This window comes from Psammomys obesus, unplaced genomic scaffold (assembly GCF_907164565.1).
Source record: "Psammomys obesus unplaced genomic scaffold, mPsaObe1.curated_primary_1811, whole genome shotgun sequence".
In the NCBI taxonomy this organism is placed as follows: Eukaryota; Metazoa; Chordata; class Mammalia; order Rodentia; family Muridae; genus Psammomys; species Psammomys obesus.
In genome coordinates this window covers 14,893,672-14,920,366 of record NW_026596085.1, presented here as the reverse complement: position 1 = coordinate 14,920,366, position 26,695 = coordinate 14,893,672, and the positions used below count along the sequence as shown (strand labels likewise).

At 39.2% G+C, this 26,695-nt stretch overlaps 2 protein-coding genes across 2 annotated transcripts in view; one reads left to right on the top strand and one right to left on the bottom strand.

Annotated features, from left to right (window-relative positions):
- Positions 1-19,568, bottom strand: part of Smc1b (structural maintenance of chromosomes 1B) — a 60,767-nt gene extending 41,199 nt beyond the window's left edge. The window contains exons 1-10 of the mRNA XM_055627206.1: positions 19,460-19,568; positions 14,136-14,324; positions 12,627-12,739; positions 12,337-12,540; positions 9,261-9,499; positions 7,315-7,573; positions 6,157-6,297; positions 3,069-3,151; positions 2,301-2,508; positions 506-691 (exon numbers count right to left, since the gene is read on the bottom strand). Coding sequence (XP_055483181.1) covers positions 506-691; positions 2,301-2,508; positions 3,069-3,151; positions 6,157-6,297; positions 7,315-7,573; positions 9,261-9,499; positions 12,337-12,540; positions 12,627-12,739; positions 14,136-14,324; positions 19,460-19,568 — 1,731 coding nt within the window. The remainder of the gene's footprint in view (positions 1-505; positions 692-2,300; positions 2,509-3,068; positions 3,152-6,156; positions 6,298-7,314; positions 7,574-9,260; positions 9,500-12,336; positions 12,541-12,626; positions 12,740-14,135; positions 14,325-19,459) is intronic.
- Positions 19,569-19,788: 220 nt separating this feature from the next.
- The window catches only part of Ribc2 (RIB43A domain with coiled-coils 2), a 12,879-nt gene continuing 5,972 nt past the window's right edge, over positions 19,789-26,695 (top strand). The window contains exons 1-4 of the mRNA XM_055627180.1: positions 19,789-20,002; positions 20,456-20,537; positions 22,397-22,729; positions 25,333-25,451. Coding sequence (XP_055483155.1) covers positions 19,871-20,002; positions 20,456-20,537; positions 22,397-22,729; positions 25,333-25,451 — 666 coding nt within the window. The 5' untranslated portion in view covers positions 19,789-19,870. The remainder of the gene's footprint in view (positions 20,003-20,455; positions 20,538-22,396; positions 22,730-25,332; positions 25,452-26,695) is intronic.

Below are 26,695 nucleotides of genomic sequence, written 5' to 3'. Positions count from 1 at the left end.
TTCTTCAGTTGTCAACAAAAAGAATCTCTAAAGGATAGCAATGACAAAGTTCCTTTTCTAGTTCAGGCATTTAAATTTAGATATGCTCATGTATTTCAAGACACACATCTCAAGACTCAAAAATTGGCCTGCTCTACACACCAGGACCAGGCACCTACACCTGAGATATCATTTACCAACATGTATGTCTTAGCCCAGTTCTTATACTTTGTTATAGAACAGAACATCCTGTTGGTAGTGGGCAGAACAGTGTACTTGTCCAGGGATAAAATTAAAGACATTAAGAATTGTAGCAAAACTATATTAGGAAAAAAATAACATGACTCATGAAAGATAGCACTTTCCTGATATTATTTTAACACCAGCCACTTGAATGACTGGTGAACTGGCATCCAAGTTATACCACTACTACCAACTCCACTATGATCTTACAGCTGCCAGTTTGGAGCAATAAAGATATATTACATTTGGTAATTAATAAGTAACAAACATCAAAACTTCTTACATCAAGGTAATCTAGAGCAAGGAATGTCTCAGGTTCAGCTCTTTCCTCCTTCAGAAATCGAATACAATCTTTTGCTACCTTTTCTGAGGCTACAATGATGGCAATCATGTATCGGCCAAAAAGCTTAGTCACAGCCAGCTGGTATTTCTTATGAATAGGATGGCACAGATCAAGCAGTCTTCCAAACTTAGTAGGTTTCAAAACAGATGAAGAAAACAAATATATTAATGAGAAACATGCAATGTATTGTTTTCTAATGTAACAAAACATCATAGATAACCATGTAAAATTTATGTCCAATTTAACAGTCCCATTCAAATTCATCTGAATGCTTATATTTAAATGTGGACAGCTGTTCAGAACTTTCATTTTCTATAATGGACAACATCTTCACTGCTTTCCCACAGAGTGAATCAAGTGCCTTCTTTGAGCAATAGGTGACTGAATCAATATTCCTGCTCTACTCAGTCTCCCTGAAGGACAGGAAATGAGGGCTCAGCTGACGCTTTGTAAAAATATACTGATTGAATATCTCACTCTCTCTCTGGAGTTTTAAATTAGTATCCTGTTTCAAGGCAATTCTATCCTGGGTAGGAAATCACACCTTATTTGGTAGGAGGAATTCAAAATGGCCTCTCAATTTAATGATGAACTCTGGAGCTTTTTCTTCACTGTGAGAGCATTAGAGGTTCCCCCTGATTTTCTAGTTTTTAAAATCAATTCCCTCCCCTTGGAAAAGGAAACAAGTACATAAGCTTTGCTTCTTGTCAGATTGATACTCAATTGAAGAATTTTCAGAATTTAGCCAAACCAGTTTGGCTTCTACAGAGTTCTGAATAAGCAACCCTACACTTAAAATGCTGAGTCATCATTCCAGCCCCTTCTCCATCTTCAAAAAGAAATCTGTACAACTGTCACTTTCTGCCATTCAATATGATTGCTGAACTAGTGGATTTTTTTTTAAAAAAAAACAAGGTTGTGTCATTTTGCCATGAATTGAGGAAACAAGATTCATCAACTTAGCCCTATTCCTCTATTATTATTCATGAATCAAAGAAACAAGAACACCAAAGACCTGGAGACCCTAGGTTCAGTCCCCAGCATAACACATAGATACATACACAGAGTTCCTTGAAGAAAAAAAAAGTGTTTAAGAAAGAGGATGTAAAAGGAGATAAAGTAGGTGGCCATGAAAACATGACATCATGAAGGCCAATGGCAAGTGTTTTGAAACAGAGCAATGGTGAAGTGTCAAATACTAAAAATAGGCTATAAGGAAATGATAGAGCACACTGAGGCAAAAGTAAGGCTCCAGATATAATAGAAAATAATGCTGTGAGGCTAATACCCAAATAACAGAGCATATCATTGCATTTTGGCCAAAGAATAATACTAAGTTTTACTGTATACAGTCAAAAAATGAAAATATGGCAATGATTCCTGCCAAAAAGCATGAAGAATTTGAGTGTCAAGGTTTCTTGAATGACAGGAGACCAAAACTACTTAATACCATATTTCTTTTGGGGATACTGGCCATAATGTATACTGGCTAGGTATTGTGTTCATGTAAACATTTCTTTTCAATACTTCCTTACAAACAATTTAAATACAAATTTAACTTCAAATTTATCCCTTGTTCTATTTACTATTATATTTTAAATATAAACTGTCAAATGTAAAATTCAACATTTCTAAAGTAATTCTGCTTCCTTAAAATGGTTTTATTTCCAATCGCAAGTAAGAAGACTATTTTTAGAAATGAGAGAGCATAGCCTTTAAAATTCCTTCTAATTACCACAGAATCTGGGTAAAGTCTTTTAAGGTTTCCTAGAACTTCTGCTCTTTTCTGCTGACGTTTTCCCTCATGGTTATCAATTCCAGCATTCTGCAATTCATTTCTAATAAGGCTCAATTCTTCATTAACTTCAGCCATTCTTGATTTGGTATTGTCAATTTCTTTTATTAGGGCTTCTTCTTGCTGTTTTTTATCTTTCAAGCAATCCCTATAACAGTAACAATAAAAATAAGAACCAAAAAATTGAGAAGTAACAGCTTCAAACAGTCTTATCTCACCCTGTATGAGAATGGAGTAGTACAACACTAAGCAGGCAAAAGAGTTTTTGATCATTCTTTGTTCATCTGAAAATATGTATTTCTGGTCACTACAAGAGCAAGGATAGTTCAATATGAACCAGAGCAATTATCACAGGCTTTGTATCAATGCAAAGTTCACTGAAATTCCTTAGTGGTAGATTAAATACTATGCATTAGCATTCATGACACAATTCATTACTATTTTTAAATTTTTGAGATGTATTTTTATGTGTATGAGTGTTATCCTGTACGTATGTCTGTGAACATTTATGTAGTGCCCATGGAAGCCAGAAGAGGGTATTTTCAATTTTTAAATGTTTATCATGTGATAGGTATAATTTTTAACAAGCTATGAAGAAATAAAAGACAATGGAATGAGAATATCACACAATTGTTATGTTTATTTACTATTTAGAGAATACACTGCATCATTTAGATACGAAAAAGCTGCAAAGATTTTTCTACTCACTCGCATGTCTTTGTATATTCCTCCAACTTCTCTATTCGTTTTTTATGCTCTTCTATTTGCTCTTTTACTTGTTTTAGATTTCCCTACAATAGGAAATAAACCTAAAATCAGTTATAATATTTCAAACAAATAAATTGACACATCTAGAATTTATTGTTTTAAGATGTTAAAAGTTTGAAATGTATCAAATATGATTATATGAAAATATAACCTGTGTGATGTCTTAGCAGGTGCTTGCTGTCAAGCCTGATGAACAAAGTTCAGCCACCAGGACATAGAGAAGGAACTCTCTCAAGCTGTCCTTCAACTTCTATGTGTACATGAATGTGCTTGGGCAATCACACACACAGATAAACAAATAAATGTAATTAAAAATTTAAGAGAACTATAAAAGAAAATTTTAATTTTGAAAAGCTCATACAAAGGTTTTACATAAAAAAGATCAGGAGTCAATTCTGCCAATATTTTGTTAAGTATTTAGTCTCCAGTGATTTTACTGGTAAATTCAAACTTCAAGTATATTATTTTAAAATTTATTTTATTCATTTTATGCATGTCTGCTGCCTACAGAAGAGGGTGTCAGATCCTCTGCAACAGGAGTTATAGGTTATTGTGAGCCACCATGTAAGCACTGGGAAAGAAATCCTGAAAGAGTGACAAGTGCTCTTAACCACTAGGTCATCTCTCCAGTTTAAAAACATTATTTTCAAGTATAAACAGTTCATACCTGTCTTTCAAACTAACTCATTCAATAAATGTCCACTCACTGGTTACCATGCAGTAGTAGCTAGATATAATAATGATTGGAATAGAGTTCCTGTCCTCAAGAAAGTAAGTAATAACAATAGGGTATTTAAGTATCACAATGATGCAAGAACCTACAGGGCAACTAATAGGCACAAGGGTAGGACTTCATGCAAATCTTGCTCTATTTGTCCTTTATCATTAAATCCAAATGCTGCACAGCAGCAGAATCTGTCATCTGAGAAAGGTAAGTTCTAAGATGCTTGACATCACACATAGAATTAGATCCTAGACATATCATGTTTTCTCCTATGCAAATGTACCAACCACATTTAAAACAATAAAACAGAACAATACAACAACTAAGTTATTTATGCATTGTTTACTTTTTAATTTCCCATTTAGTTAGCCAGGGATATAACTGAAACCACCCATCCAGTTTTCCTTCCCATGGTTTCAGGTATATCCCAAGTCAGCCAGGGCTTCATAGTGAGACACTGTCTCAAAAGGAAAACAAAACAAAACAAAACAAAACAAAACAAAATTCAGGGCTAGGGAAATGGCTCAGCGATTAGGAGCAGTTACTGCTTTTGCAGATGCAAACTCTTATGAAGAAACACATTTGTAATGTCCCAGGAGGCAGATCAGAAGAAAAACTGATCAACAAATCAGACAGATCCACATAGGTTACTTAAAAACTTTTGACTTAAACTTTTATATGTAACTGGGAAGCCCCTGGAGGATTTAAAGAGCCAATTTCATGATTTGACTAAGTTAATGCATTACTGGCTGCTATGCTGAGACTACTGTGTAGGATCAAGAGTGGTGGTCAAGAAAGCTGGTAGGCTACTGAACTGATTCAAAGCAAAGAATCTGGTGACGTGGACAAGAGTGGTAGCAGTAGAAATGGAAAGAAGTGATCCGATTCATTTTGTATTTTCAAAGCAAGGCCAACAGTTTCCTAAAAGAGGGTTAAAGGCTAGCTCCATATTTTTGACCTGAGCAACTAATAAAACTAAATTCATAATTGGAGAGGGGAAAGACTGTGGAACACATTTTGGTGAGAAGATGGGAAGTTCTTCAAGTTTGGGATTCAAGTCTGAGATGTTTGCTCAACACTCAAACTGAAGAACCTGAAATAGCAGCTGGAAAACCACATGGTTAGAGTTTTGAAGGTCTGAGAGGTAGATGTTAAAAATTTTAGTGCAGTATTTAAATATGTGTGACTACATATCACCAAGTCAATAAATACAGGTAAGAGAAAAACCAAATCTTAGAAACAACAAAATCAGACTTACAGAAACATTTAGCATGCTATATACACAAGTATCAGGGTGGGTCAGAGAAACTTCATAATGTACAATGAACTATTACTGTTGAGTGTGCGGTAATAGTAATCTTATACCTAATCCCTACTCCTTAGAAAAGGAGTCATAAAACATTAAGAGGGAGTGATTATTGAATTTGTCTTTCACTGTAAAATTGACATACCTATCCTCACTGTATATACAATTGCAAAATGTAAAGCCCAGATAAATCTATAATTTATTTATTTGCCGAGATTATACACAGTAAATAAAGAGCAAGATGGGCTGGAAGCCACGTCTGCCTTACTCTGAGGAAGAATATAATGCCATCTTAGCAGTTGTTCCCAGCATAGACAAACTAGCTCCTCTTGGGCTACAGTCATTCCTCAAATATGTGGGGGAATGATTCCAGAACCCATGATCGTTAGCCTTTTGCATGTACTCCAATCTTTATATAAAACGACAGAGTATTTTCATATAATTGATACATATCTTCCTATATACTTTAAATCCTCTCTGGAAGACTTATATAATACCTGGTGTAGTGTAAATACTATATGAATAGGTGTTATATTGTATTGCTTATAAAGTGACAAAAAAATACATAAACAATGTTCAGTAAACATATTTTTACCCTGAGTATTGTTAATCCTCAGTTGAATCCACGGTTTTAAGACCCACAGAGTTAAATGCATTTAATGTCCTCACTCTCCCTATCCTCTTCATGCTAGTGAACTAAAGTGTTCATCACCACAGAGATGCACAGAAAATGTTTCCTAAACTCATGAACAAAGGTACTATGTACTTTAACTATAAAGTGCATTAAATAAGCATTCTAAGAACAGAGAATCCAGAATTATTTATTTTACTATGCTTGGGAAATCAAACGTGTCCTACCTAAGATATAGGCTCCTAGCCCTTAAGAAGTTTTAAAATGTGTTTGATATAAATCCACTTATATATTGAAAAGGTAATATAAAAGGGAGTAACATCTCACTGCAAACAATTCTAAACTATGACTATATAATCCATGGTACCTGAGTGTCTCCATGCCTCCTCTTTTCAAATGCCAGTCTTTCTTTTTCTGCCTTCTGTTCCCACTGCACTTTTTCCAGTTGTTGTGTCATTATAGCTACCTTTCGTCTTACTTGCTCCTTAAGCTCTTTGTAACGATCCAGCTATATAAACAGCATTGACACATTATTCACCAAAACGAAATTATTTGTATGGCATCCTGTTCTCATCAAAAATCTTTATACAAGTTAGACCATAATTAACCATCTTATCCAGGCAAAATATGTGAACCTAATATGAAGATCTCCTTATTAAAAACTCTTTAGATAGAAAAACAAAGTAATCAAGACAAACTCTATAATAAAGTCCCTGACAGAAAATCTAGAAAAAAGCCAATCTGGAAAACATGATATCTTATTTTCCTAGTCACAATTATTTTGGTGTATGTATACTGGGATACAAGAGTACCATAATTCAACAAAAGAGATGAATAATGACATTTTAATTGAAAGAATGTTTGAAAACTGACTTATACATTTTAATTTAGTTGTAGAATTTACTGATTAATAATTTTAATCTTATATACTGTATTACATTGACTTAATAGTTAATGACTCATAACTTAACAGTTAAAATCATCTTAGTTTCTCCTGTCAATTAAGTTTCTTCAAAGCCACATATATCTGTATCTTTTAAGTTTATATACTATCCAAGAGAGAATTGTTTTTTTTTTTTTTCCAAGACAGGGTTTCTCTGTGTAGCCTTGGCTATCCTGCACTCGCTTTGCAGACCAAGCCAGACTTGAAATTACAGAGATCTGCTTGCTTCTGCCTCCCCCAGTGCTGGGATTACAGGCATGTGCCACTGCGCCTGACTCAAGAATTGTTTATCTTTAAAATAATAATAATTACCTAACTTTTATTATAGTATAACTCTAGGTAGTAGTAGGCTTTAATTAACTCATAAACATTACAACACTATTTAACCATATGAAGGAAAAATAGCTTAGTCTCAGGATTATATGTAGATTTTGTGAAAACATTAAAGAAATTTTAATTCCTACATTTTCCTTGCTAGGGATAATCTCAATAAATTGTCAGAGAGGTCATCCTTTAAATTTTTTCAAATTAAAAAGAGAAACTAAAACAATAAAAATGTTTCTAATATTTTCATTTTTTCACCTGACTATTCTCCAATTCAATGTCTCGCCCTTTGTGTATGATTTGCTCTTCCATCTGCTTTTCAAAACTTCTCCATGCTCTATCTAAATCAACCAGTTCTGCCTCTAAGGCTTGTATGTCATATTCCTGCTTAGAACACAGTTTTTCATTGTCTGTTTTCAATTTCTTAGACAAGTCCAATTTCTTGAGATGGTGAGAAGTGTTTTCTTTAGCTTTAATGTACTGAGGCCTCTTCTGATTTAAAATTCCTTCAAGAGATCTAAAAAGAAAAAAAAAACTTTTTAATTTATTTTTAGCATATAAAAGGCAATTAATTAATTTATTGTTTCTTATTATTTTTATTTTTTAGAGACAGGGTCTCACTGTGTAGCCCTGGCTGGACTGGAACTAGCTATGTATACAAAGCTTGAGTGCAGAGATCTTCATGTCTCTGCCTCCCATGCGCTGGGAATAAAGGTGTGAACCACCAAGCCTAGCCAAAAACTAAAAAGTAATTTTGATCAAATAATACTCAAAATTAAATTCTAAAAATTAACTTGCAGAGATTGTTTGGTATATGCATAGTTGCCACAGAAAACAGTATTATTAAGATTCTGGGGTTTGCTAGTAGTGATGGTGCATGTCTTTAATCCCAGGACTCAGGAGACAAAGGCAGGCAGATCTCCATGAGTTCAAGGCCAGTCTGTTCTACAGAGCATTTAGAGATACAGAGAAACCCTGTCTTGAAAAATTGTCAGCCTGTTTTCCCTTGAGAAACAATTTTATACCTAGAATACAGTGCTTCTGTATTTTTACAATTATCTTGTAAAAAAATCTAAGGATTTCAGAACTTCTTAGGCTAGGGGTCTAGAGCAAAGTCTTAGGAGTTGAGTACACTGCTCTCAGAGAGGACCAGATAAATTTCCAACATCCATCATGCGTAGCTCATAACCAATCTGTTTAATTCTAGCTCTAGGGAATCTGACACCTATACCTAGGGAATAAGGCACCTACACTTAGTGTATATAACCAGACAAATACAATACATAATTTTAAATATAAAAATTACTTAAGCTACCATTTTTTATTTCCACTCCATTAATAAAGTTGTTTGGTACATCTGTAATACAGTTGGTCTTTTGTCACATTTTGTATTCCATTTGGTAATCTTAACTCTACTACATCAGTTTTCAAATTTTTGTTTTATATTAAGGTTCACTCTTGGTGCTCTAGTTTCTTTTAAATTCATAGTTTAACCAGTTAAAAAAATAACACTGTGCATCTACTATTCAATTTTCCCCTTCTCTTGCACAGACTATCCTAATGTATTATATTAGTAGTAGGAGAAAGAGCATGGGAATACAAAAGAAAGGCACTATCTTTATTATGTATATTTAGAGGCATTCCAAACTAAAATGTTCATTTAATAAAACCAATTTTCAGCAGGGATGTGGTGAACACTTTTTATCCCAGGACTCAGGACTCAGAGGCAGTAGATCCCTGTGAGTCTGAGGGCAGCCGAGGCAACACAGTGAGACTATGTTCAAAACAAAACAGAAAAAAACCAAAACAAAATAAATAAATACAAATTTTAAAAAGTTAATTTCTAAGCTGAAGAATATATCTCAGTGGTAGAGTACTTGCCTATTAAATGTGACGATCTAAGTTCAGTTCCCAGTACTGTCTCCCCAAAGGTATCAACTTCTGAAATACCAATTATATTTTCCCAGTTTACATGAAACATAACATTTGGACCAGAGAAATGACTCTGGGTAAAGATACTTACTGATAAAATTTACCTGAGTTCAACTCCTAGAACCTACATGGTGAAAGGAGAGAACTGACTTCTTCTGGTTGTCCACTGGCCTCCACGTGCATGTTTTGGTAAGCACACACACACACATATGCACAAATTAATGCCAAAAAAATTTAAAAAGCCCAAGTTAATATTCATTTTAAAAACTTACTTCAGTTCTTTTGTTGTTTGCTGCAGTTGTCTAGTTAACATTCCATGATCCTTTTTCTTAGCTTTAATTATCTTTTCATGGTGAGAAAGAGTATCTTTTACAACACTCAAATTCCTGTCCATATGCTCTAATTCAGTGTTTAGAACATCGATTTTTTCCTCATTATAATATAATTGGAAAAGCATCAGTTGTATCTTGTTTATTTTCAATTCTTCAAGGAGACTTTGGTACCGTTCTGCCTATTAACAGACATAAGATAAAGGGCACACATTTAAGGTTCAGTTCATGAACTCAACTACTATATTAGCACATCATCTCTAATGAAATTTGTCAGAAAAAGAATTATCTCTTCCTTGCGTTCTCTCTATCATTTGAGAAAGGACATAGTCTCATGTGGCCCAGCTACTCTCAGACCTGCTATGCAGCTGAGGATGACCCTGAATTCCTCATTTTCCTGTCCATCTCCCAAATGCTAGAATTATAAGAAACATCCAGCCATGAAACCGTATTCCTGAACAAAAGTAGAATTATTTGGAGCTTTCTGGATATATTTCTGTAATAAAACAGCAACCAAGAGACAAGTCTGCATTCATGTACTCAGCGATCAGGTTGTGACAGTGAAGTGGCACCTGTTAGCATGGGTCCTCAGAAAGTTGGACAAGTCCCTCAACATTGCTGGAATCAGCTTCTTTAATGTAAACTGAAAGGATTATTATATAAACAGGTCTTTAGCCACATTACAGTCAATGATTCCAAGTAAAATTTTTGCCCTAAAAAGTAATTTTTACACTTCTATAACTAATAGGACTCTTAGAATTTTAAATTACTCACGACAACGAAGAATTTTCTTAACATTTGTGCTAACACTAGAGAAAACAGGGATTGAGGCACCACCACCTCATGAGGTAGGGTCCTAGCCAACAAAGTTTCACAAGTAACTTATAAGCAGATGTTTGCTAAGGACGTTGTAAAAAGAAAATAATCAGGAAGCTGGACTATTCTAGTTGTCTTTATAAAAATGTTTTAAGTTTTGCCATTCTATAAGCTATTTCAATATGCTCTGAATCCTATTTTCTGACTTACTGATCACCCTTTTTACTAATAAGATACAGAAGAATTATAAATGTTCACAATATGAAGAAACTGAGCAATATTCCAAATGGGAAATAGATTCACTTTTTATTTATTTCCTCAAATATTTACTGAGCACTACATATCAGATTCTGCCTTATGTGTTGGGCATATGGTGGAGAATAAAATTAGATAAGCCATGCCTGTTCTTAGAAAGTTTATATTGCAGTTTTTCTAATAGAGGGCAAAGGACTCAGAGACTTCTAAACAAAGCAAACAAAAATAAACAAGATAATTTATATAGAAATATATGTTACAAAAATAAGCTAGCAGTATGATAAAAAAGAAGAGATACTAATTTAAATGTGGCTCTGAATAATAAAGTGAAGAAATGGTTTGGGGAAAGCTTGAGTTGCAATGTATCACCTATGTAAAAAAAAATCAGAAATGTTTGTAAGAATCCAGCTATTTTCCATTACGCAGACATAAAAGATTATAAAAACATACAATGTTGTTCTTTTCTTTTGGAAATGTAGTTATTTTTCATTAAAATATATTAACTATGTTAACATGAAATGAACTTAACCAATTAAAAAATTTTTAGTTTTAATTTAAAGTAGAATAAACAGGGCTGAAGCAATAGCTCAGTAGTTAAGAACAGTAGCTGCTTTCCCAGTGGACTGCAGTTCAATTTCCAGCTCCCACATGATGGCTCACAACTCCAGAGGATCCATTGTCCTCTTCTGGCCTCTTCAGACACCAGGCACATGGTGCACATATACTCATTTAGGCAAAACATGCACATAAAAAGAAATAAAGCTGAAACAAATAAAATACAATAAACATTGGAAATGTAATGTTATGAAAAACTCTAAAGTGGGCTTCAATAACTTTTATATGTGCACAAGATCCAAAAATGTTGAGTACCTCTGCTATACTGTCTGTTGGACGTAACCTGCTGTTCGAGACTGTAGCCCTCCCAGTTCACTCTGAGAACTCCCTCTCCCCAGCAGGGCCTCCTACTCTCTGAAGTTAGCAGGGCCTCCTAACTTCATCTGAAAAGTGTCTTTGGACATAAATGCCCCTAACCACATATATGGCCTGTGACACAGATCCCTGCTAGCTCCCTCCCCCTGTGCCTATAGGATAATCAGCTATTGTGTTCCTGTTCATATGAGCATGGTGTTTAATGCAAATCAAGCATCCTTCAAGTGCCTAGTTCCAACCAAGTATATACATCTATCTTTAGAACCCCCTACCTACTCCCCAAGGGACATATAGCCTTTGTTCTCCCTAATTAAAGTTGAACTAGCTCCCTGAAGTGGTTCCCAGAGTGTTTGATCTCCATCATGCTCGTGGCCTTCCAAGCTCTGCACCTCACCTTCTGCTCCTCCTGCCTTCGTGGGCTGGTGGCCCCAGAAAGGAGGAGAACCACATTGTCTTGTATGGCAGGTATGTTAAAAAAATTTATCTTGGGGAAACAAGATGGCATAGAAGTGTGCTTGCTGCCAAGCCAGACATTCAATCTCAGGGATCATGTGGTAAAAGGATACCTAAATCTTGTAAGGTGCCCTCTAACCACCACACATAAACCTGAACATGTGTGGGCATGCACACACGCGTGTTCGTGCACGCACGCACACACACACACACACACACACACACAATAAAGGTTAAAAACCATCTTTTTAATTTTTAACTGAATGCCAGACTTTGTTTCTTCACATCATTGATGGAATCTTTTAGTAGTCCATAGGCAATAAAGTGGGGGTTGTTTGTCTTTTAATTTTTTAGAGAAACTCTCTTTGGAGCCCTGACTCTCCTGGAACTAGCTCTGTACACCAACCAGGCTAGCCTCAAACTAAGAGATCTGCCTGCCTCTGCCTCCCAAGTGCTGGAATTAAAGGCGTGCACTGCCATGCCTAGCTAATGACTTAAATTTTAAGTTTTTCCTTATCATGTACTTATGTACTTAATAACTGGTGACAACTTCAAGGCACCTTACCTCTTCTTTCTCTATTTTTGCATGTTTCCGCTCTGTAGCTACATTTTTTTTCCTATTAAAATGAAATTGTGCATCTTCTTCAGCTTTTTGTAGCTTCTTTTTCTTTGCCTCATATTCTCCTATAAACTCTCCTGAGGTACTGATTTCTTCAAAAAACTGGGTTCTCTCTTTGGGCTTTTTCATGGATATTGACTCTACAGTTCCCTGTTAGTAACAGTAAAACATAACAGCATGTAAAATATGGTAACATGTTTTTAAAATGATTCATATAAATAAGTACAACTACTTACCTGAAATACTAGACAGTTCTGTGCTTTGACTATTACGCCTATCTTTTCCAACTGTGCTACATATGCAGAACGACTCACAGGTTTATCCCCAAAATGAAATTCTGAGCATCCCCCTAAAACCAAATAAACGATTACAAAAATGTTTTTCTTATTGAAGTGGCTACTTTTACAATAATATAACCAATATACCTATAAATAAGCTCATCCAATTAGTCAATAAATAATATATATTATATACTACAGACTATTTCACAGTAGTAACAGATAAAAAGTGCTTGATCTCAAAGAGCTTATATCATAGAGATATAAGCAAACTATTCAAACAAAATAAAAAGCATGTGAGACTGTGATAGCTGAAAGGAGTGAGAAAGATGGAACAAAAGGAGGTTTCTGCATGCAGGGAAAGGTATTACAAATTTTAGTATAGTGAACAAAGGAATTTTTATTGACACAAAGAATTCTCAGTTATAAAGCTATAGGCTAGGTATGATGACACAGCCTACATTTCTAGCACCTTTAGGAGGATCACTGAGCTTGTGTTAACAATACACCAAGAGCCCAACACAACCAATAAATGTTCAAAAGGAAGTGAGAAAACTGTCCAATGACTACTCCAAATAATTAAATGTAAAAACACTTAAATTACATTTCTAAGTATATATGTCACTTAGGTTAGTAACATAGTTTTCATACTTTGGAAACGTAGTCAAGTCAGATATGGTAGTGTATGTTCAATATCTGCACTTGAGAGCTTGAGTAGGATTGTGAGCTAAAGGTCAGCCTGGACTATATACCAAGACCTTGTCAAAAACGGGAGTAAAGGTGGGGATAAGGGTGGGAGTATGTATTTTAGTGAAACAGAAAGAAAACAAGTAAAAATAATAAAATATATACCTAAAGTCTGAGCATGATATATTTATTACAGATGAGCCATAATAGTTTATTAGAATAACACAGGGAATTCAGCAATAAATAATAAACATTTAATTCAAGTTGCTGCTAGGTGTATACAAGCCAAAAATATACATGTAATTATAAGAAAACAAGCATAGAGAAACTGAGAAATAAGTTTTATGATGTCTCTATCTTAGAGGTTGACTCCCTCCTTCATCTTAAGGAAATATCCAAGTATAAAAATATTACTTGATGTTGGGTATTGTGGCACAAACCTTTAATCTCAGCACTCAGGAGGCAGAAGCAGGGGGAATCTCTGTAAGTTTGAGGCCAGCTTGGTCTACAAAGAGAGTTCCAGAACAGCCAGCTCTACACAGAGAAACCCTGTCTCAAAAACAAAACAACAAAAATGTTACTTGACAGTAAGAGTACTGAACAAAGAGTGTGTGCTCAAGTAAGAGTATTAATAGGAAATAAAACAGGTTCTGTTATTTGCTTCTAAGAAAAAGTCTGATATTCATTATGCCAGTGATTTATAAGTTCCAGACTTCAAAGAAATAAAGAACAGTCAATAAGATCCCCAACTAAAGTTTACACACATATACATACAATTACCTCGGATAATCCTTGTGAATGTTTTCTTTTCTCCACTGTCCTCTATGTATATAATTTTCACACTTGCAGAAGAAGAAACAGGTTTTCCAATATGTGCTCCATGAATAAGTTCTTGAATATTTTTTACTCTTAAATTAGTTGTTTTTTCTCCCATTACAAAACTAAGTGCATCCATTACATTAGATTTTCCTGGAGAAGAAAAGAGAGTTAAAGATACACTCTTAATGACTGAAAAAACCATTTAAGAGCCAGTCAAACCACCAAAAGAAGTGAAATACAGCCAATATCCAAGTATCAGACGTCTTGTCTGGTCAATGTTTAAAAATCTATTATGACTAGAAAACTCCAGGAGGTGAACTGTTTCTTCCACGTAGCTGTGGCAGAAAGATGTGAATGTAAGGATATAAAAACATGAGTCAAAATTAACTAACTAAATACAATTAAACAAAACAAACATGAATCTCAGCTCCCTCCCACTACTGGATATCACACCAGGGCAAATCACTTAGTATCTCTATTTCAGTAACTCCCATTTTATGGAGAAATAATCACATAAACATCACAACAGAATTATACCCCTCTATACTTAAAAAAATTAAAAAAGCTAAATTCTAACTGAATGTAGGATCTTCTCTAGGTACAGACTAAGACTGCTAGAATCTTCACGGTTTTTATACTTGGATCTGGGCAGGGTTTCTATAATTTCATGGTAAGAATGGCTCATCATGTCTAAGCTTGGTGAGACATGACTAAGATTAAACATGTGCTTCCTTCTAGGAGTCTGGAATTTTGTATGTACTAGGTAAAGGGTATGAATATCTCTCAACTAAAACCCTGTGCACTGAGTCCATGTGGTTCCTGGATAGGTGACATTTTAACATGTGAACTTACTGCTGAAGGAATTTAGCTTTTCCCACTGTAATCATGCTTGTAAAACATAATAACCCTGAATAAACTATGTGCCAAAACACTGAAGGATCTCCTAGCAAACCATCAAACCAGGGGGTAGTCCTGGTGGTCTCCAATCCCACTGGTCAATTTGCTATATAAGGAAAGATAAAGATGAGTCTCTTCTATCAAAATTATAAAACTTGTGTTTAAACCAGCTGGAGATGTGCATACCTTTAATCCCAGCATTTGAGAGGCAGAGGCAGGCAGGTCTCAGTGAGTTTTTTAGGCCAGCCTGGTCTATATAACAAGCTCTAGGCCAGCCAAAGATACATAATGAGACCCTGTCCCAAAAAATTAAACAAACAAAAAACTTGTGTTTTAAACAAGGAATTCAAATATTTTATCCCCCTATCAAGTAAATCCTTTCCTACAAAAAGGCTCTGCTATAATCCTGGAACTTAAGCAAATTAATTGGCTGACTGCTTCCTGCTTTTCTTCATTTCTCTTTTCCCATTCTTTGTAAACAAGCCAATTGCCAAACTGTGAGGTCAGACCCTAGCCAATGGGAAAAAGACTAAGATACCACCTGTCTTAGAAAAACCAACTGCATTTCCTGTCTCAGTGAGCTTGCTCTTCCAAGCACACCTTCTTGATCAAGACACTTTCAAGATCTGTCAGTTGGAGTGGTGGCCTTTTTCTTTGTGACCCCAAACTAATTTATAACATTATACTACTATAAACCCATAAATAGCTATAATTTCAAGTTACGATGCCAGTTTAGCTCCCACACAAGCAATCTGAATTTTCAGTGCCAGAAAGTAATGTAAACAGAGGGGAATGTATTTCTAACTACAGAAACACAAGTGGTTTTAGAGGGGCAGAATCTTTCTAAAAAGAACAATGGATTTTTATAAATGCTGCACACACAGCAGTGCAGTGGCAGTACATGTCTTTAATCCCAGAACTCAGGAGGCAGAGGCAGGTGGATCTATGAGTTCAATGCCATCCTGGTCTACAGAATAAGTTACAGAACAGCCAGGACTAAAGAGAAAAACCCTGTTCTGAAAAACTAACTAGGTAGGTAAGTAGGTAGATAGATAGAAACAGACAGACATTAAATTAGTAAACCAAGCCAAGAGACTGCTACAAAAAAATTTAAGAAGACCATTAGGAACGCAGTTATTCTGGAAGAGCTATATTTTAAGCTATGATCACTGAATAAAGATGAACCAAGATTTGAAAACTATGTTACACTACTTTTCTCTCAATCTTTTTTTTTTAATTCCACCTCTCAAAACATAACTCTGTACCTTTCCTTTTTGCCACTCCTTTCCTAGTTCAAATTCTTAAACAAAAACTTAAACTCTTCAGTCTTTGATCTCTCAGTCCCTCAAAACATCTATTTATCCTACAAACATTTCCTGAATATGTATTTGCCAGGCACTCTGTTAAATATCAGGGCTAAAAAGCAGTAAAATATAGGTTTTCTCTTCCAAAACTTAATGGACACCATTGAATTTTGGACTATTCTCATAACTAGATACTAGAATATAAGACCAAACCAATTGGAGTAAATCATGTAAGTTCCACACAATCAAACTGAACTTTTAAGGAAGCCAGTAAATCCTCATATAGACTGGTTTGTCCTGAAAGCATAATAACCATTGAAAGTCCAATCTACCTCAGAGCTGGGTATAAGGAAAATAATCTGCCATAACTTGATGTTGGCCAATTCACTTTTATTGTTCTTGTAAAAGCCAAGCATTCTATTATTGCTGGTAGAATACTCATTCTGCTTCACTGAATGAAGTGTTGTCTGATGGACGTCACTGAATCACAAACAAGTCAATTATCTCTTTAAATTTCTTGTACTTTTTCTTTCACTGCTCCAAGGTGCTTACAGTGGGAGAATGTGATCTGTTGAACCACATTTGATACCAGACACCTGACATCTTGTTATTTTATTTTTTGCAACAATTTCTCAGGAAATTGGTATTTGCAGTTTATAAATGAAAAGTCACAAGAAAACATGTTTTAGAGTGATATATTTGGTTCCCAAATACATTGTTTCCAATAAATGTAGGAAATCACAATATACTCTAAGTTGTAAGGAAAATGTGAAATATCACAGAAACACTTAACAGAAGGACCAATAGCCAGAGACCAAGTTAGATTTTTCTCTCTCTCTCTTTAAGATTTTAATTGCATATGTTTTGCCTCCATGTATGTATGTATATACCACATGTGTTTCCAGTACCTGCAGAAACCAGAAGAGGGTGTCAAGGTTCCTTAAAGCTAGAATTACAGATGGTTATGAGTTATCATGTGGGTGCTAGAAACTGGATCCAAGTCCTCTGCAAGAGAAGCTAGTACGTGAAAGCTAGTACTAGAAGCTAGAAATCACTGAGCGATTTCTCTAGCCTGAGTTGGCTTTTTTCAGGAGATAATTCTGGGTTAAGTTTTTCGGTGTAAATAAATTTAGAGAGGGGGTTGTTAAAGGTAAATATATTATCCCAGAAAAAAAGAAGAGTAGCCTGTCTTAGGTACAAAGAAATAAGAAAGCATGGTAACATTTCAGTAAGAAAGCTTGTAACAGGTAAGGTAAAAGGCATCTAAAAATTACAACATACTATACTTAAAAAATTGAATTTCATACTTTAGATTATGAAAAGTCATGGAAGGGTTTAAAAATAAAAGCACTGTGCTAAAATAAGATAAATTTAAAGGATATAACATTTTGATACACTATGCAGTTCTGAAGTGAAAACGAGTTTTGGCTGAAGGCTGTTTTGGGATTAGTTAAGGAATCCAGATTTGAGGAGCAGATTTATTGAAAGGCTAATCTTCTGAATAAGAAACAATATATTAACTCATTTTCATTTTTTAAAAAGTTCACAGAGTAAAATCTGCATGTATATGCTCCAAAGGAATAGAGCAATCATCTCTGAATTGTAAATAAATGTTTTGATTTTCAGTTCTTTTTGTTTTTGTAGACAGGGTTTCTCTGTTTAGCCCTGGCTATCCTGGATCTCTTTTCATAGACCAGACTGGCCTCGAACTCACAAAGAACCACCTGCCTATGCCTCCCAAAAGAGTGCTGGGATTAAAGGTGTGCACCACCACCGCCTGGCTGATTTTTCTGTTCTTATTTTCTAGTTTTTTACATTACATGTATACCACTTTTATACTAAAAAATTCTTCAAAAAAAAATGTCTCTTACCAGTGGAAAAGGGGGGGGGGGGGAAGGAGCTGGATGCTAAATCAGAGGGTAGCCAGATACTATGATTAGAAAACAGTAACTGCTGGCCTGCCAGTATAGGCTTAACAATCGTTCGTTGATAAAGATTAATAAAACAGGTTTGCAGTTCAGACTGCAGACATCTGCTGTTAATTATTTAAATGCAGCACTAAGAAAATCATTCCAGAAATTATCGTTTAGCCTCTAAAATTCCCTTTCTTCACCTTAACTATACTTGGGTTACAAGTCTTGGTTTTTCCCAACAAAGGCCAAATCCATTTCATTCTTAGTATCTGCTGTTGTTGCAGAGAGGGTGGGGGCACGGGGTATTACAGGGAAGGAGGGCTAGGGACTGGTGAGGGCAGCCAGCAAGGGTTGTTGGCTGAGGAGTATTGGCCCTAGACTGCCCCCAGGTTCCTGGGTCCCCTTCAGGCTTACAGTGGGTGATGGAGCTTGGTATATAGGGGTGTGCTCTGTTCTCTTGGACCAACAGTGGGCTACAGAGGACCCTGGGTCCACGCAGGCTGAACGGGAGGAGCGGGGGTTGGTTCCCTCAGACCAACTGGGGTGGTGTGGGGTGGCTGGGTCACCCCCTCCCCCAGGCCTACAGTGGGCTCTGTGTCCCTTTGGGCCTACAGCAGTCAGTAACAGAGACTGGATTGGCTCCGTCCCCTCAGGCCAACAAAGGGTGAGGGTAGGTCCACTCAGGCCTACAATAGTCAACAGCGGGAGTCGGAGTCTGGAGGGCTGGAAGTGGGGAATAGGGGCTTGGTCAGCAGGAAACAGCGGGGAATGGGGGTGCCTCGATACCCTCGGACCAACAATGGGCAAGAGCAGGCCACTGGGTCCCCTCGGTCCAACAGCAGGCTCCCTAAGGCCTACAGTGGGCCCTGGGTCCCCTCCGGACTACAGCAAAAACAGAGTCGAGGGATGGGGACTCGGTCCCCTCAGGCTTACAGCGGGTGAAAGTAGGGAACTGGGGGGTGGTTTGGTCCCCTTATGCCAACAAAGGATGAGATGGGTCCCTGGGTCGACACCTGGGGCCTCTAGGTCCCCTCAGGTCTACAGCAGGCAACAGTGACGACTGAGGGTGGCTTAGTCTCCTCAGGCCAACACCCGGGGCCCCTCAGGTCTACAGCGGGCTGCAGTGGCCCGTGGATTCCCTCGGGCCGAACTGTTCTGGGGCGCTGGTTACCCGAGCCATTGGGGCCGATGATGCAGGTGAACCTCTTGAAGGGGCCGATGACCTGGCGGCCTCGCCACGACTTGAAATTCTCCACGAGCAGCAGCTCAAGGCGCCCCATGGCGGTGCTCCGTGCCTCAGCCGCTTCCTCGTGCGCCAGTGGGGAAAGCGCGGGAAGCACTTTGCCAAGTCTCGCGAGACCGGAGGGAGCGAGGTGCCGTTGCTCAGCAACGGAGGTTGGCGTTTTCCGGAGTTGGGGGATCCGGTCTCTGAATTCTTGCTCTCTTGCAGAAAGCGAGCTGCGGGTAGCCGCCGCCGCCGCCGCGACAGTCAGTCTTTCTCTCAAACTTTCGGGGGCGCTGCTTTTCGGCGCTGTAGCTTGATTATATCTGTGGCCTTTTCTTACCGCGTTTGTTGTGAAAGATGTTGAATCCCAGCACCATGGAGGTAGTAACGGATAAAGACCTGAATCAAGAAGCCAACCTAACCAAGAGGCGGTACACGGAGCTGAGCAGGCAGGGACGGATCTTCGACGCCAGGAACAGGATCATTGGGGTGAGGCACTGGGGAAGGAGGGGAGCCAAGGCTCGGGAGGAGCCTTTATATCGAAGCACCAACCACATTCGCTTTCCTCCTGTTGAGCTCACTTTTCCATTCCTCGAGGTGACAAATGCCCTGGCTAGCCTGAGTGTGGGAGCCCTGGCAGAGTTCCCCACGGAGTGAAAGAGGCAGGCCTTCAAACGACCATAGAAAAAGCAGTGGGATCCGCACTAGTACATACTCGAGCCTGGGGGGGGGGGGGGGGGGGGGGGAGGAAAGATCGGAGAGGGCTTCCCAGAGGAGTGGTACTTAAAAAGTAGTGTGTATGTGTGTGTGTGTGTGTGTGTGTGTGTGTGTGTGTGTGTGTGTGTGTGTGTGTGTGTTATTGATGCTTGGCAGATGAGGGGGATCGTGACTTACTGAATAATGCTGGGTGGCTCTAACCTCTCTTCCCTTGTCCATTCCTAGGGAGACGCACATGCCTGGGATATTCAAGTTCATGACCAGATGATAAGAAAAGAAACTGAAAAAGCTAGGCATGAAACCTTTGGTGAGCATTTCTAAAGCGTCCCTCTTAGGGCTTCATGTCTTCATTTCTGCACAGCTGAGAAACCCAGAGCTTTCGATTTCTCAGTGTTCTCAGGGCCCTGGATTCAGTCCCCTGCACATTCATGAATGAGTACACACACACACACACACACACAAATACACAAATGCATGCACTCTCACAGGTATGCAGTTATCATTTTTATAGTCTTTTTCCTTTTAAAATTTTAGTTTCTTGTGTTCAGTTAACTTAATGAGCATATTCTTCTTCTCAAAAAAAATGCAGTTATTGGATCTTAATGTACATCTTAGAAAATATATCTTAAATAAAATTAGCATTTTTTTGTTGTTTTCCTTAAAAATTCTTTCTCTAAAAAGAAAAAGCCTAAAATATACATGTATATATTCTCTGCTTCAATACTCATTGCTGACCTATTGAGGACAGCTGTTGATGTCAAGTGTGTGTGTGTGTGTGTACATGAATGAGTACACACACACACACACACACACACACACACACACTTACTGTTTTTATGGTCTTTTTCTTAAAATTTCCACAATTTCTTATGCTCAGTTTAACTTAATGAGCATATTCTTCCTCTCAAGAAAACGCAGTTTTCAGAAAAGTTTTGAGTTCCAAGCTAACTTGGTGATTCACGTGGTTCAAATGGTGTTGTAGGTCGGCAATCAAAATTTTAAACAGAATCTAGTTTTCCTTTCCTGGCCAGCAGTGTCACCAATTTGCTGAACATTAGGCTTTTAAAATTACCATAGGATTTTTTTTAAATATAAAAAAGCAGGGCATACAATTGTAGAGACAAATGTGCCTTAAAACATATGATTAGAAAAAGGCAAAATGGATTGTTAGTGGTTATGTGGGAGTAGCTGAACTATGAACGAAGTTGCTTTTCTTCACACTGTTATACATTTTCCAGACTTTTTAGCCTTGTTTGTTTTCTTCACAAAGTAATTCAAACTTACAAAATGAATATAAGTCACTCATGTATAAGCCATCAGGCTCGGTGTCAACATTTTGCCATGTTAGCCTCTGGCATCTTCCCTTAGGAGCTTCTTCCTGAGAACTGTGTTGTATGTAACACAAATGACACCCCCCCCACACTATAATCTCTCCCTTTCTTCTTCTACAAAAAGTGAGTATTCCCAGTGTGTTTATACTTGTACTCTCTATGTATCCATAATAATGTAAACTTGCTTTTGTATGTCTTTGTTTCTGTGTGGTGTGTGTGTGTGTGTGTGTGTGTGTGTGTGTGTGTGTGTGGTGAACGCACATATGTGTGTGCACAGAGGCCACGTAGACCAGGCTAGCCTCTGCCTCCCAAGTTCTGGGATTGAAGGTACACCCAGACTTTTGAAGGTTCTTGGCAAATACTGCTGCAGCAAATGTCCATGTCCCTTGTGCACATGTGAAAGGGACACTGGAGTGGAATTGATGGGTCAGTTTGCTTTGTTAGAAGCGTGCAAAGTTACGCTCAATAAGCAGTGAGGGGGATAAACTTGATCTTCTTCCTCGAATCATTACTGAAATATGTCATTGACAACACTTTTAAGCATTTTTCCTGAAGTCCATTGAATGTGTCCCATGAAAAGTTAATAATCCTTCTTAAGTATGACGCCGACTTGAGTTTCTTTATAGTGCTTTGCCTGTCCTAGCCTGTACTCATTTCTCAGCTGGTTTCTGTGTATGTAAGATTGGGTTGTAGGTGCTTTTTATATATGTGAATATTGTTCCTTTAATAGGTTATGTTACAATTTTGGAACATTGTCTTAAAGTCATGAAAATTATTTTTAAAGTAGATTCATTTTTATCCATCTTAGCTTAAATGTGAGCTGTGTCTTTCCTAGCTGCTGAAATGAGGTACAATGACAAAATCATGTGCCTACTCCGGGACCGGGAACAGAGAAACAGGAGGCAACTCTGTAAAGCTCTCAATGAGTTCCAGAAGCACTCTCAGAAGCCAGAAACTCGCCGTGAATTTGATCTGTGTGACCTCGGGTCCCTTAGATCCCGGATGTCAGACAGTGGCAAGCAGAATAACGTATCAGGAATGCAGAAGTTCATGGGAGAGGATTTAAACATCCAACAGAGGAAGAGATTCCAAATGGAGCAGAACAGAGAATGGTACCTGCAGCAGCAAAGAGCATGGGAGAAAGCCCGGGCCAACCACAAACTTGCAGGTAATGAAAGAGAAGATGAGTTCATCTTCCGACAAGTCAACCCCCTAGCTCGGTTTTAGTGGATGCTCTTGAAAGTATTACTAACATTACAAAAGTCAAAACCTCAGCCCTGGGAGCTGACATCTCCAAGTGTACCTCTACAGTACAGGGGATACTTTCTGAGTATGCTTACTATCCTAGCTTGCTTTCCATCTTGAAGAGGAAAGGTGTATTTAAACTCTCAGATCACAGCCCAACACTGAGGGAAGCTAAGGCAGGACTCAAGTAGGGCGGGAACCTGGAGGCAGGAGCTGAGGCACAGCCTGCTTAGAAGACAAATAAAAGTAGATAATATCTTCCAAGTCTCCTGGGTGTGGAAATGGAGGTTCCATTGTATACTTTGGGAGACCAGTCATAGGCCCAGTGCTGAAAGCTCCCCACCAGAACTCTCAGGATTCACCCAGGGAACCTGTGGATTCGGACATGAAAGAGCATCTCTGGGGGGAATTAAAAAAAACAAAAAACAAAAAAACCAAAAAAAAAAAAAAAAGTATGTTCTGCTTCTGCAGAGGCCACCAGCCCCTCCTTGGCAGGCACTCATAGCAGTATCTGGTCCTCAGATTACTAGGGAGATGCTGCCAGGAAGAACAAAGCAAAGCTAGGTGGGAGCAATCGCCCAGTCCTCCTCAGCCACTTTTGTCTGTGTTAATTCATAATCTTCGTGCTCAGCTCGGGCTCCTCCAAGCCTCCTTTTTTCCTAATGGTCTTTCCTCCTAGCTGCCTCCTCTGTCCACCCTGGCCACTAGAGCTACTATGGCCAGCCTGGCCCAGGACTGTCATGCTTCCTTATCCGAAGTCGGTTCTCAGCCTCAGTCTCTTTGACATACGCACCTATTTGGCTTCCAGGCCAATTCCTTCCCTGGGTTGCTTTGTTGGATCTGCAAACTCTTCAGCTGCCTCCTTGTCCTTCAATCCTGACCTCATCTTCAGCCATCATCAGTTGTGCCCTTTCTACCTCCTGCATATACTTTGAACTGCTGACTTTGCGCCATCCCTTTTGCCACAGTGTGAGACAAGCCATCACATTCTCTTACCTCAATGGGCCTCTGCTAATGGCCTTGTAACTGTTTACTTTCCTCTCTAGCACATTCCAAACACGACAAGCTCAATGGTACGTTTCAGATAATGTCAAGTTGAGCCACGCCACACCCATGCCCTCATCCAGGCTCAAAACTATCGAATGTCTTCATGGGATGTAGAATAAGATTAAAACCATCCCACAGCCCACCCAGACAACATCAGCTCATTCACATCTTTTACTTTTGGATTCCATTGTGTCTCTTCCACTTCAGGTCCCTTGCACCTGCCCCAACCATTTGATTTACTCCTTCAGATCTGAATAAACATGCCGTCCTACAGAAGCTGTTTCCTGGTCCCCGCTCTCCAGCTTCCCAAGCCAGACATTCCCAGCATTTCCTCTCTCAGCCTTCCTTTCTTCAATGGACTATCACACTCTGTGTATTGATTTGGGAGGTGTCCTTTAAAGGCAGGGAAACCTCTGTTTCTCAGGAATGTGTGTGCATTCCTGAGCAATGTGGGAACCAATCTAGGCTCTTTTTTTTTTGTCTTTGTTTTTTAAAGATTGATTGATTGATTTTATGTATATGAGTGTTCTATAAGTATGTACATCTCCTTGGCAGAAGGGGTCATTAGATCATATTATAGGTGTTTGTGAACCACCATGTGGTTGGTGGGAATTGAACTCAGGAAGAACAGTGCGTGAGCCATCTCTCCAGCCCCCAAGTCCAGGCTCTTGACCACTATCTGGTACATGACAGATGAACAGACGAAGAGTGAGCTGAGGATGAAGGTGCACAAAGGCCAGAAAGTCAAGGCTAAAGAGACTGGTCCTTTGGGACTGGGGTGCAGTGCATTGGTAGAGCACTTGCCTAGTATGTGTGAGGGCTTGCACCCCCAGCACCATGGAGAGTCTGTGCTCTTTGTTAGTGGATATAAGGAGGAGCCCCTCAAAGCACAAGTGCAGAAAGCAAAAGCTGCTGCGCAGTGGCTCTCATATGGCCACTGCTCATCAGCACTGTGCCTGGCAGATGAGGCTGGGGCCACAGAGGCTAGGCAGTAGCTGCTGTTAACAGTGCTGGGGCATGTCTGGAAGCCTGTTCTGGCTTCAGACCTTCCTAACTTCTTTCCTGGTACCCTTGAATTTCTTCCATCCTTGTCCCTCTCAGTGGCCTGGCAAAGTTCTGCTGCCACTCCACAACCATCTGTGACCTGACATTCTTTGCCCTGGGTCTTGTCTGGTTTCTACAGCCCCTTTTCCTGGGCTCCTACCATCTTTTGCCTTTGTAAGGCTAACGCCATGTCTTGAGAGACCAGCATTGATAAGGCCTAACTAATCTACCTTAGGACTGCTGCAGACATCATCAGTCCATGGAGATCACTAGTACCCCTCGCTCGCAAAGATCTGTGAGCTGCTCTTCCAGAACCTGGGAGACAAGCAGTCTCCTCCCACTTCACGCGTTCACCCTTCTCCCGTGAATCCCCACACTGCTGGGTGGCTCTTCTGAGGGGCACACTCAGGCGGACGGCATCTTGTCTCCTGGCAGAAGACCTCCACAATCAGACAAGATTAAAATTTGATGAAGCAGCCCAAGAGTTGCAGAAGTTGGAATGTGCCACCAAGAAGAAAGTCTGTGCAGCCACGAAAGAGTTCAACAAGCAGCAGGTATACACACCCTGAGCTCAGTCCAAAGGGAACTACATGCCTGTGACAGCTTCCTGGGAGCATCCTGAGTTTTGAGGGGTCCCAAGAGCAGACTGCCTACACCACCAGCTCTGACAGAGCCCTTGACAGGGCCCACCCCATAATAGAGGTGGATGACATCTGATTTGGCCTGTCGGTCAACTCAGAGTAAAACCTGTAAAACTTCACCATGCAGGCTGCAGGGGGATTGGGGGTGTGTGTGACACTTTTTAAAATCTCCAGAATGAGGACGAGAACATCCTCCCAGATGAACACCACTTGACCTGGGCTGGTCTCAGTTCTTATTGGGCCATAAGCAGTAGCCAGTCAGTGTAGACTGGTGGCACCCTCCTCTTCTCAGCTGCCTGGCTTTCCCGTAAGCTTCCTGTCCTCCAGCCCCACCTGAGGCTGCTCCCGAGTTTCCTGACTCCTTTGGAAACTGCCTCCTCCTTAGGTTTGTTTACCCATGCAATTGTTTTCCTGGTGACTTCCCAGATCTCCCTGTCTCTAGACCTATGGACTCAGGAAGAAATGGTTGACTTTAAATCAAGACAGGGCCTCACTATGTAGCACTGGCTATGCTGGAGCTCACTGTGTAGACAAGACTGGCCCCCCTCAAAGAGATCCACCTGCCTCTGCCTCCCGAGTGCCAGGATTAAAGGTGTGCGGCACCATGCCCTGCTTCACAATTACTCTTAAATCCACCCCTGAACTCAAATGCTCACATGGATTTTAAGAGCACACGCTGTGATTATGGTACGGTCGTAGCACAGTGTGAGGAGGGTCTGTGAGACGCAGTGCAGTAACTGTTCTGTGATGGGCCCACGCAGTAAAGCTCAGGGAGGCACAGAAGCCTGGTCTCAGCAGTGGCAAGAGGAAAAGGAGGCAAACAGCTGGTGCTGGCGAGGGATGCAGAGGACAGATTCCTAGCCGGCAAAGCTGCAAGTGTTCTCACAGATAACCTAGCCTTCTTGTTTCACAGAGGGTGCCCACACGGGGGTGTTTGCTCTCGGCCTCCCAGTGCATTGATGGCAGAATGGAGCTCTTGACAGTTAAATGGCTCTTGGCAGGTCATCTATACAGTCACTCAGGGTCATGTATAATTCAGCAGATGTGGACTGAACTACTATCAGCACGTATGGGGCTCTTATAGAACCAGTCTCTTTCATGGATTTGTACGTGTGTGTGTGTGTGTGTGTGTGTGTGTGTGTGTGTGTGTGTGTGTG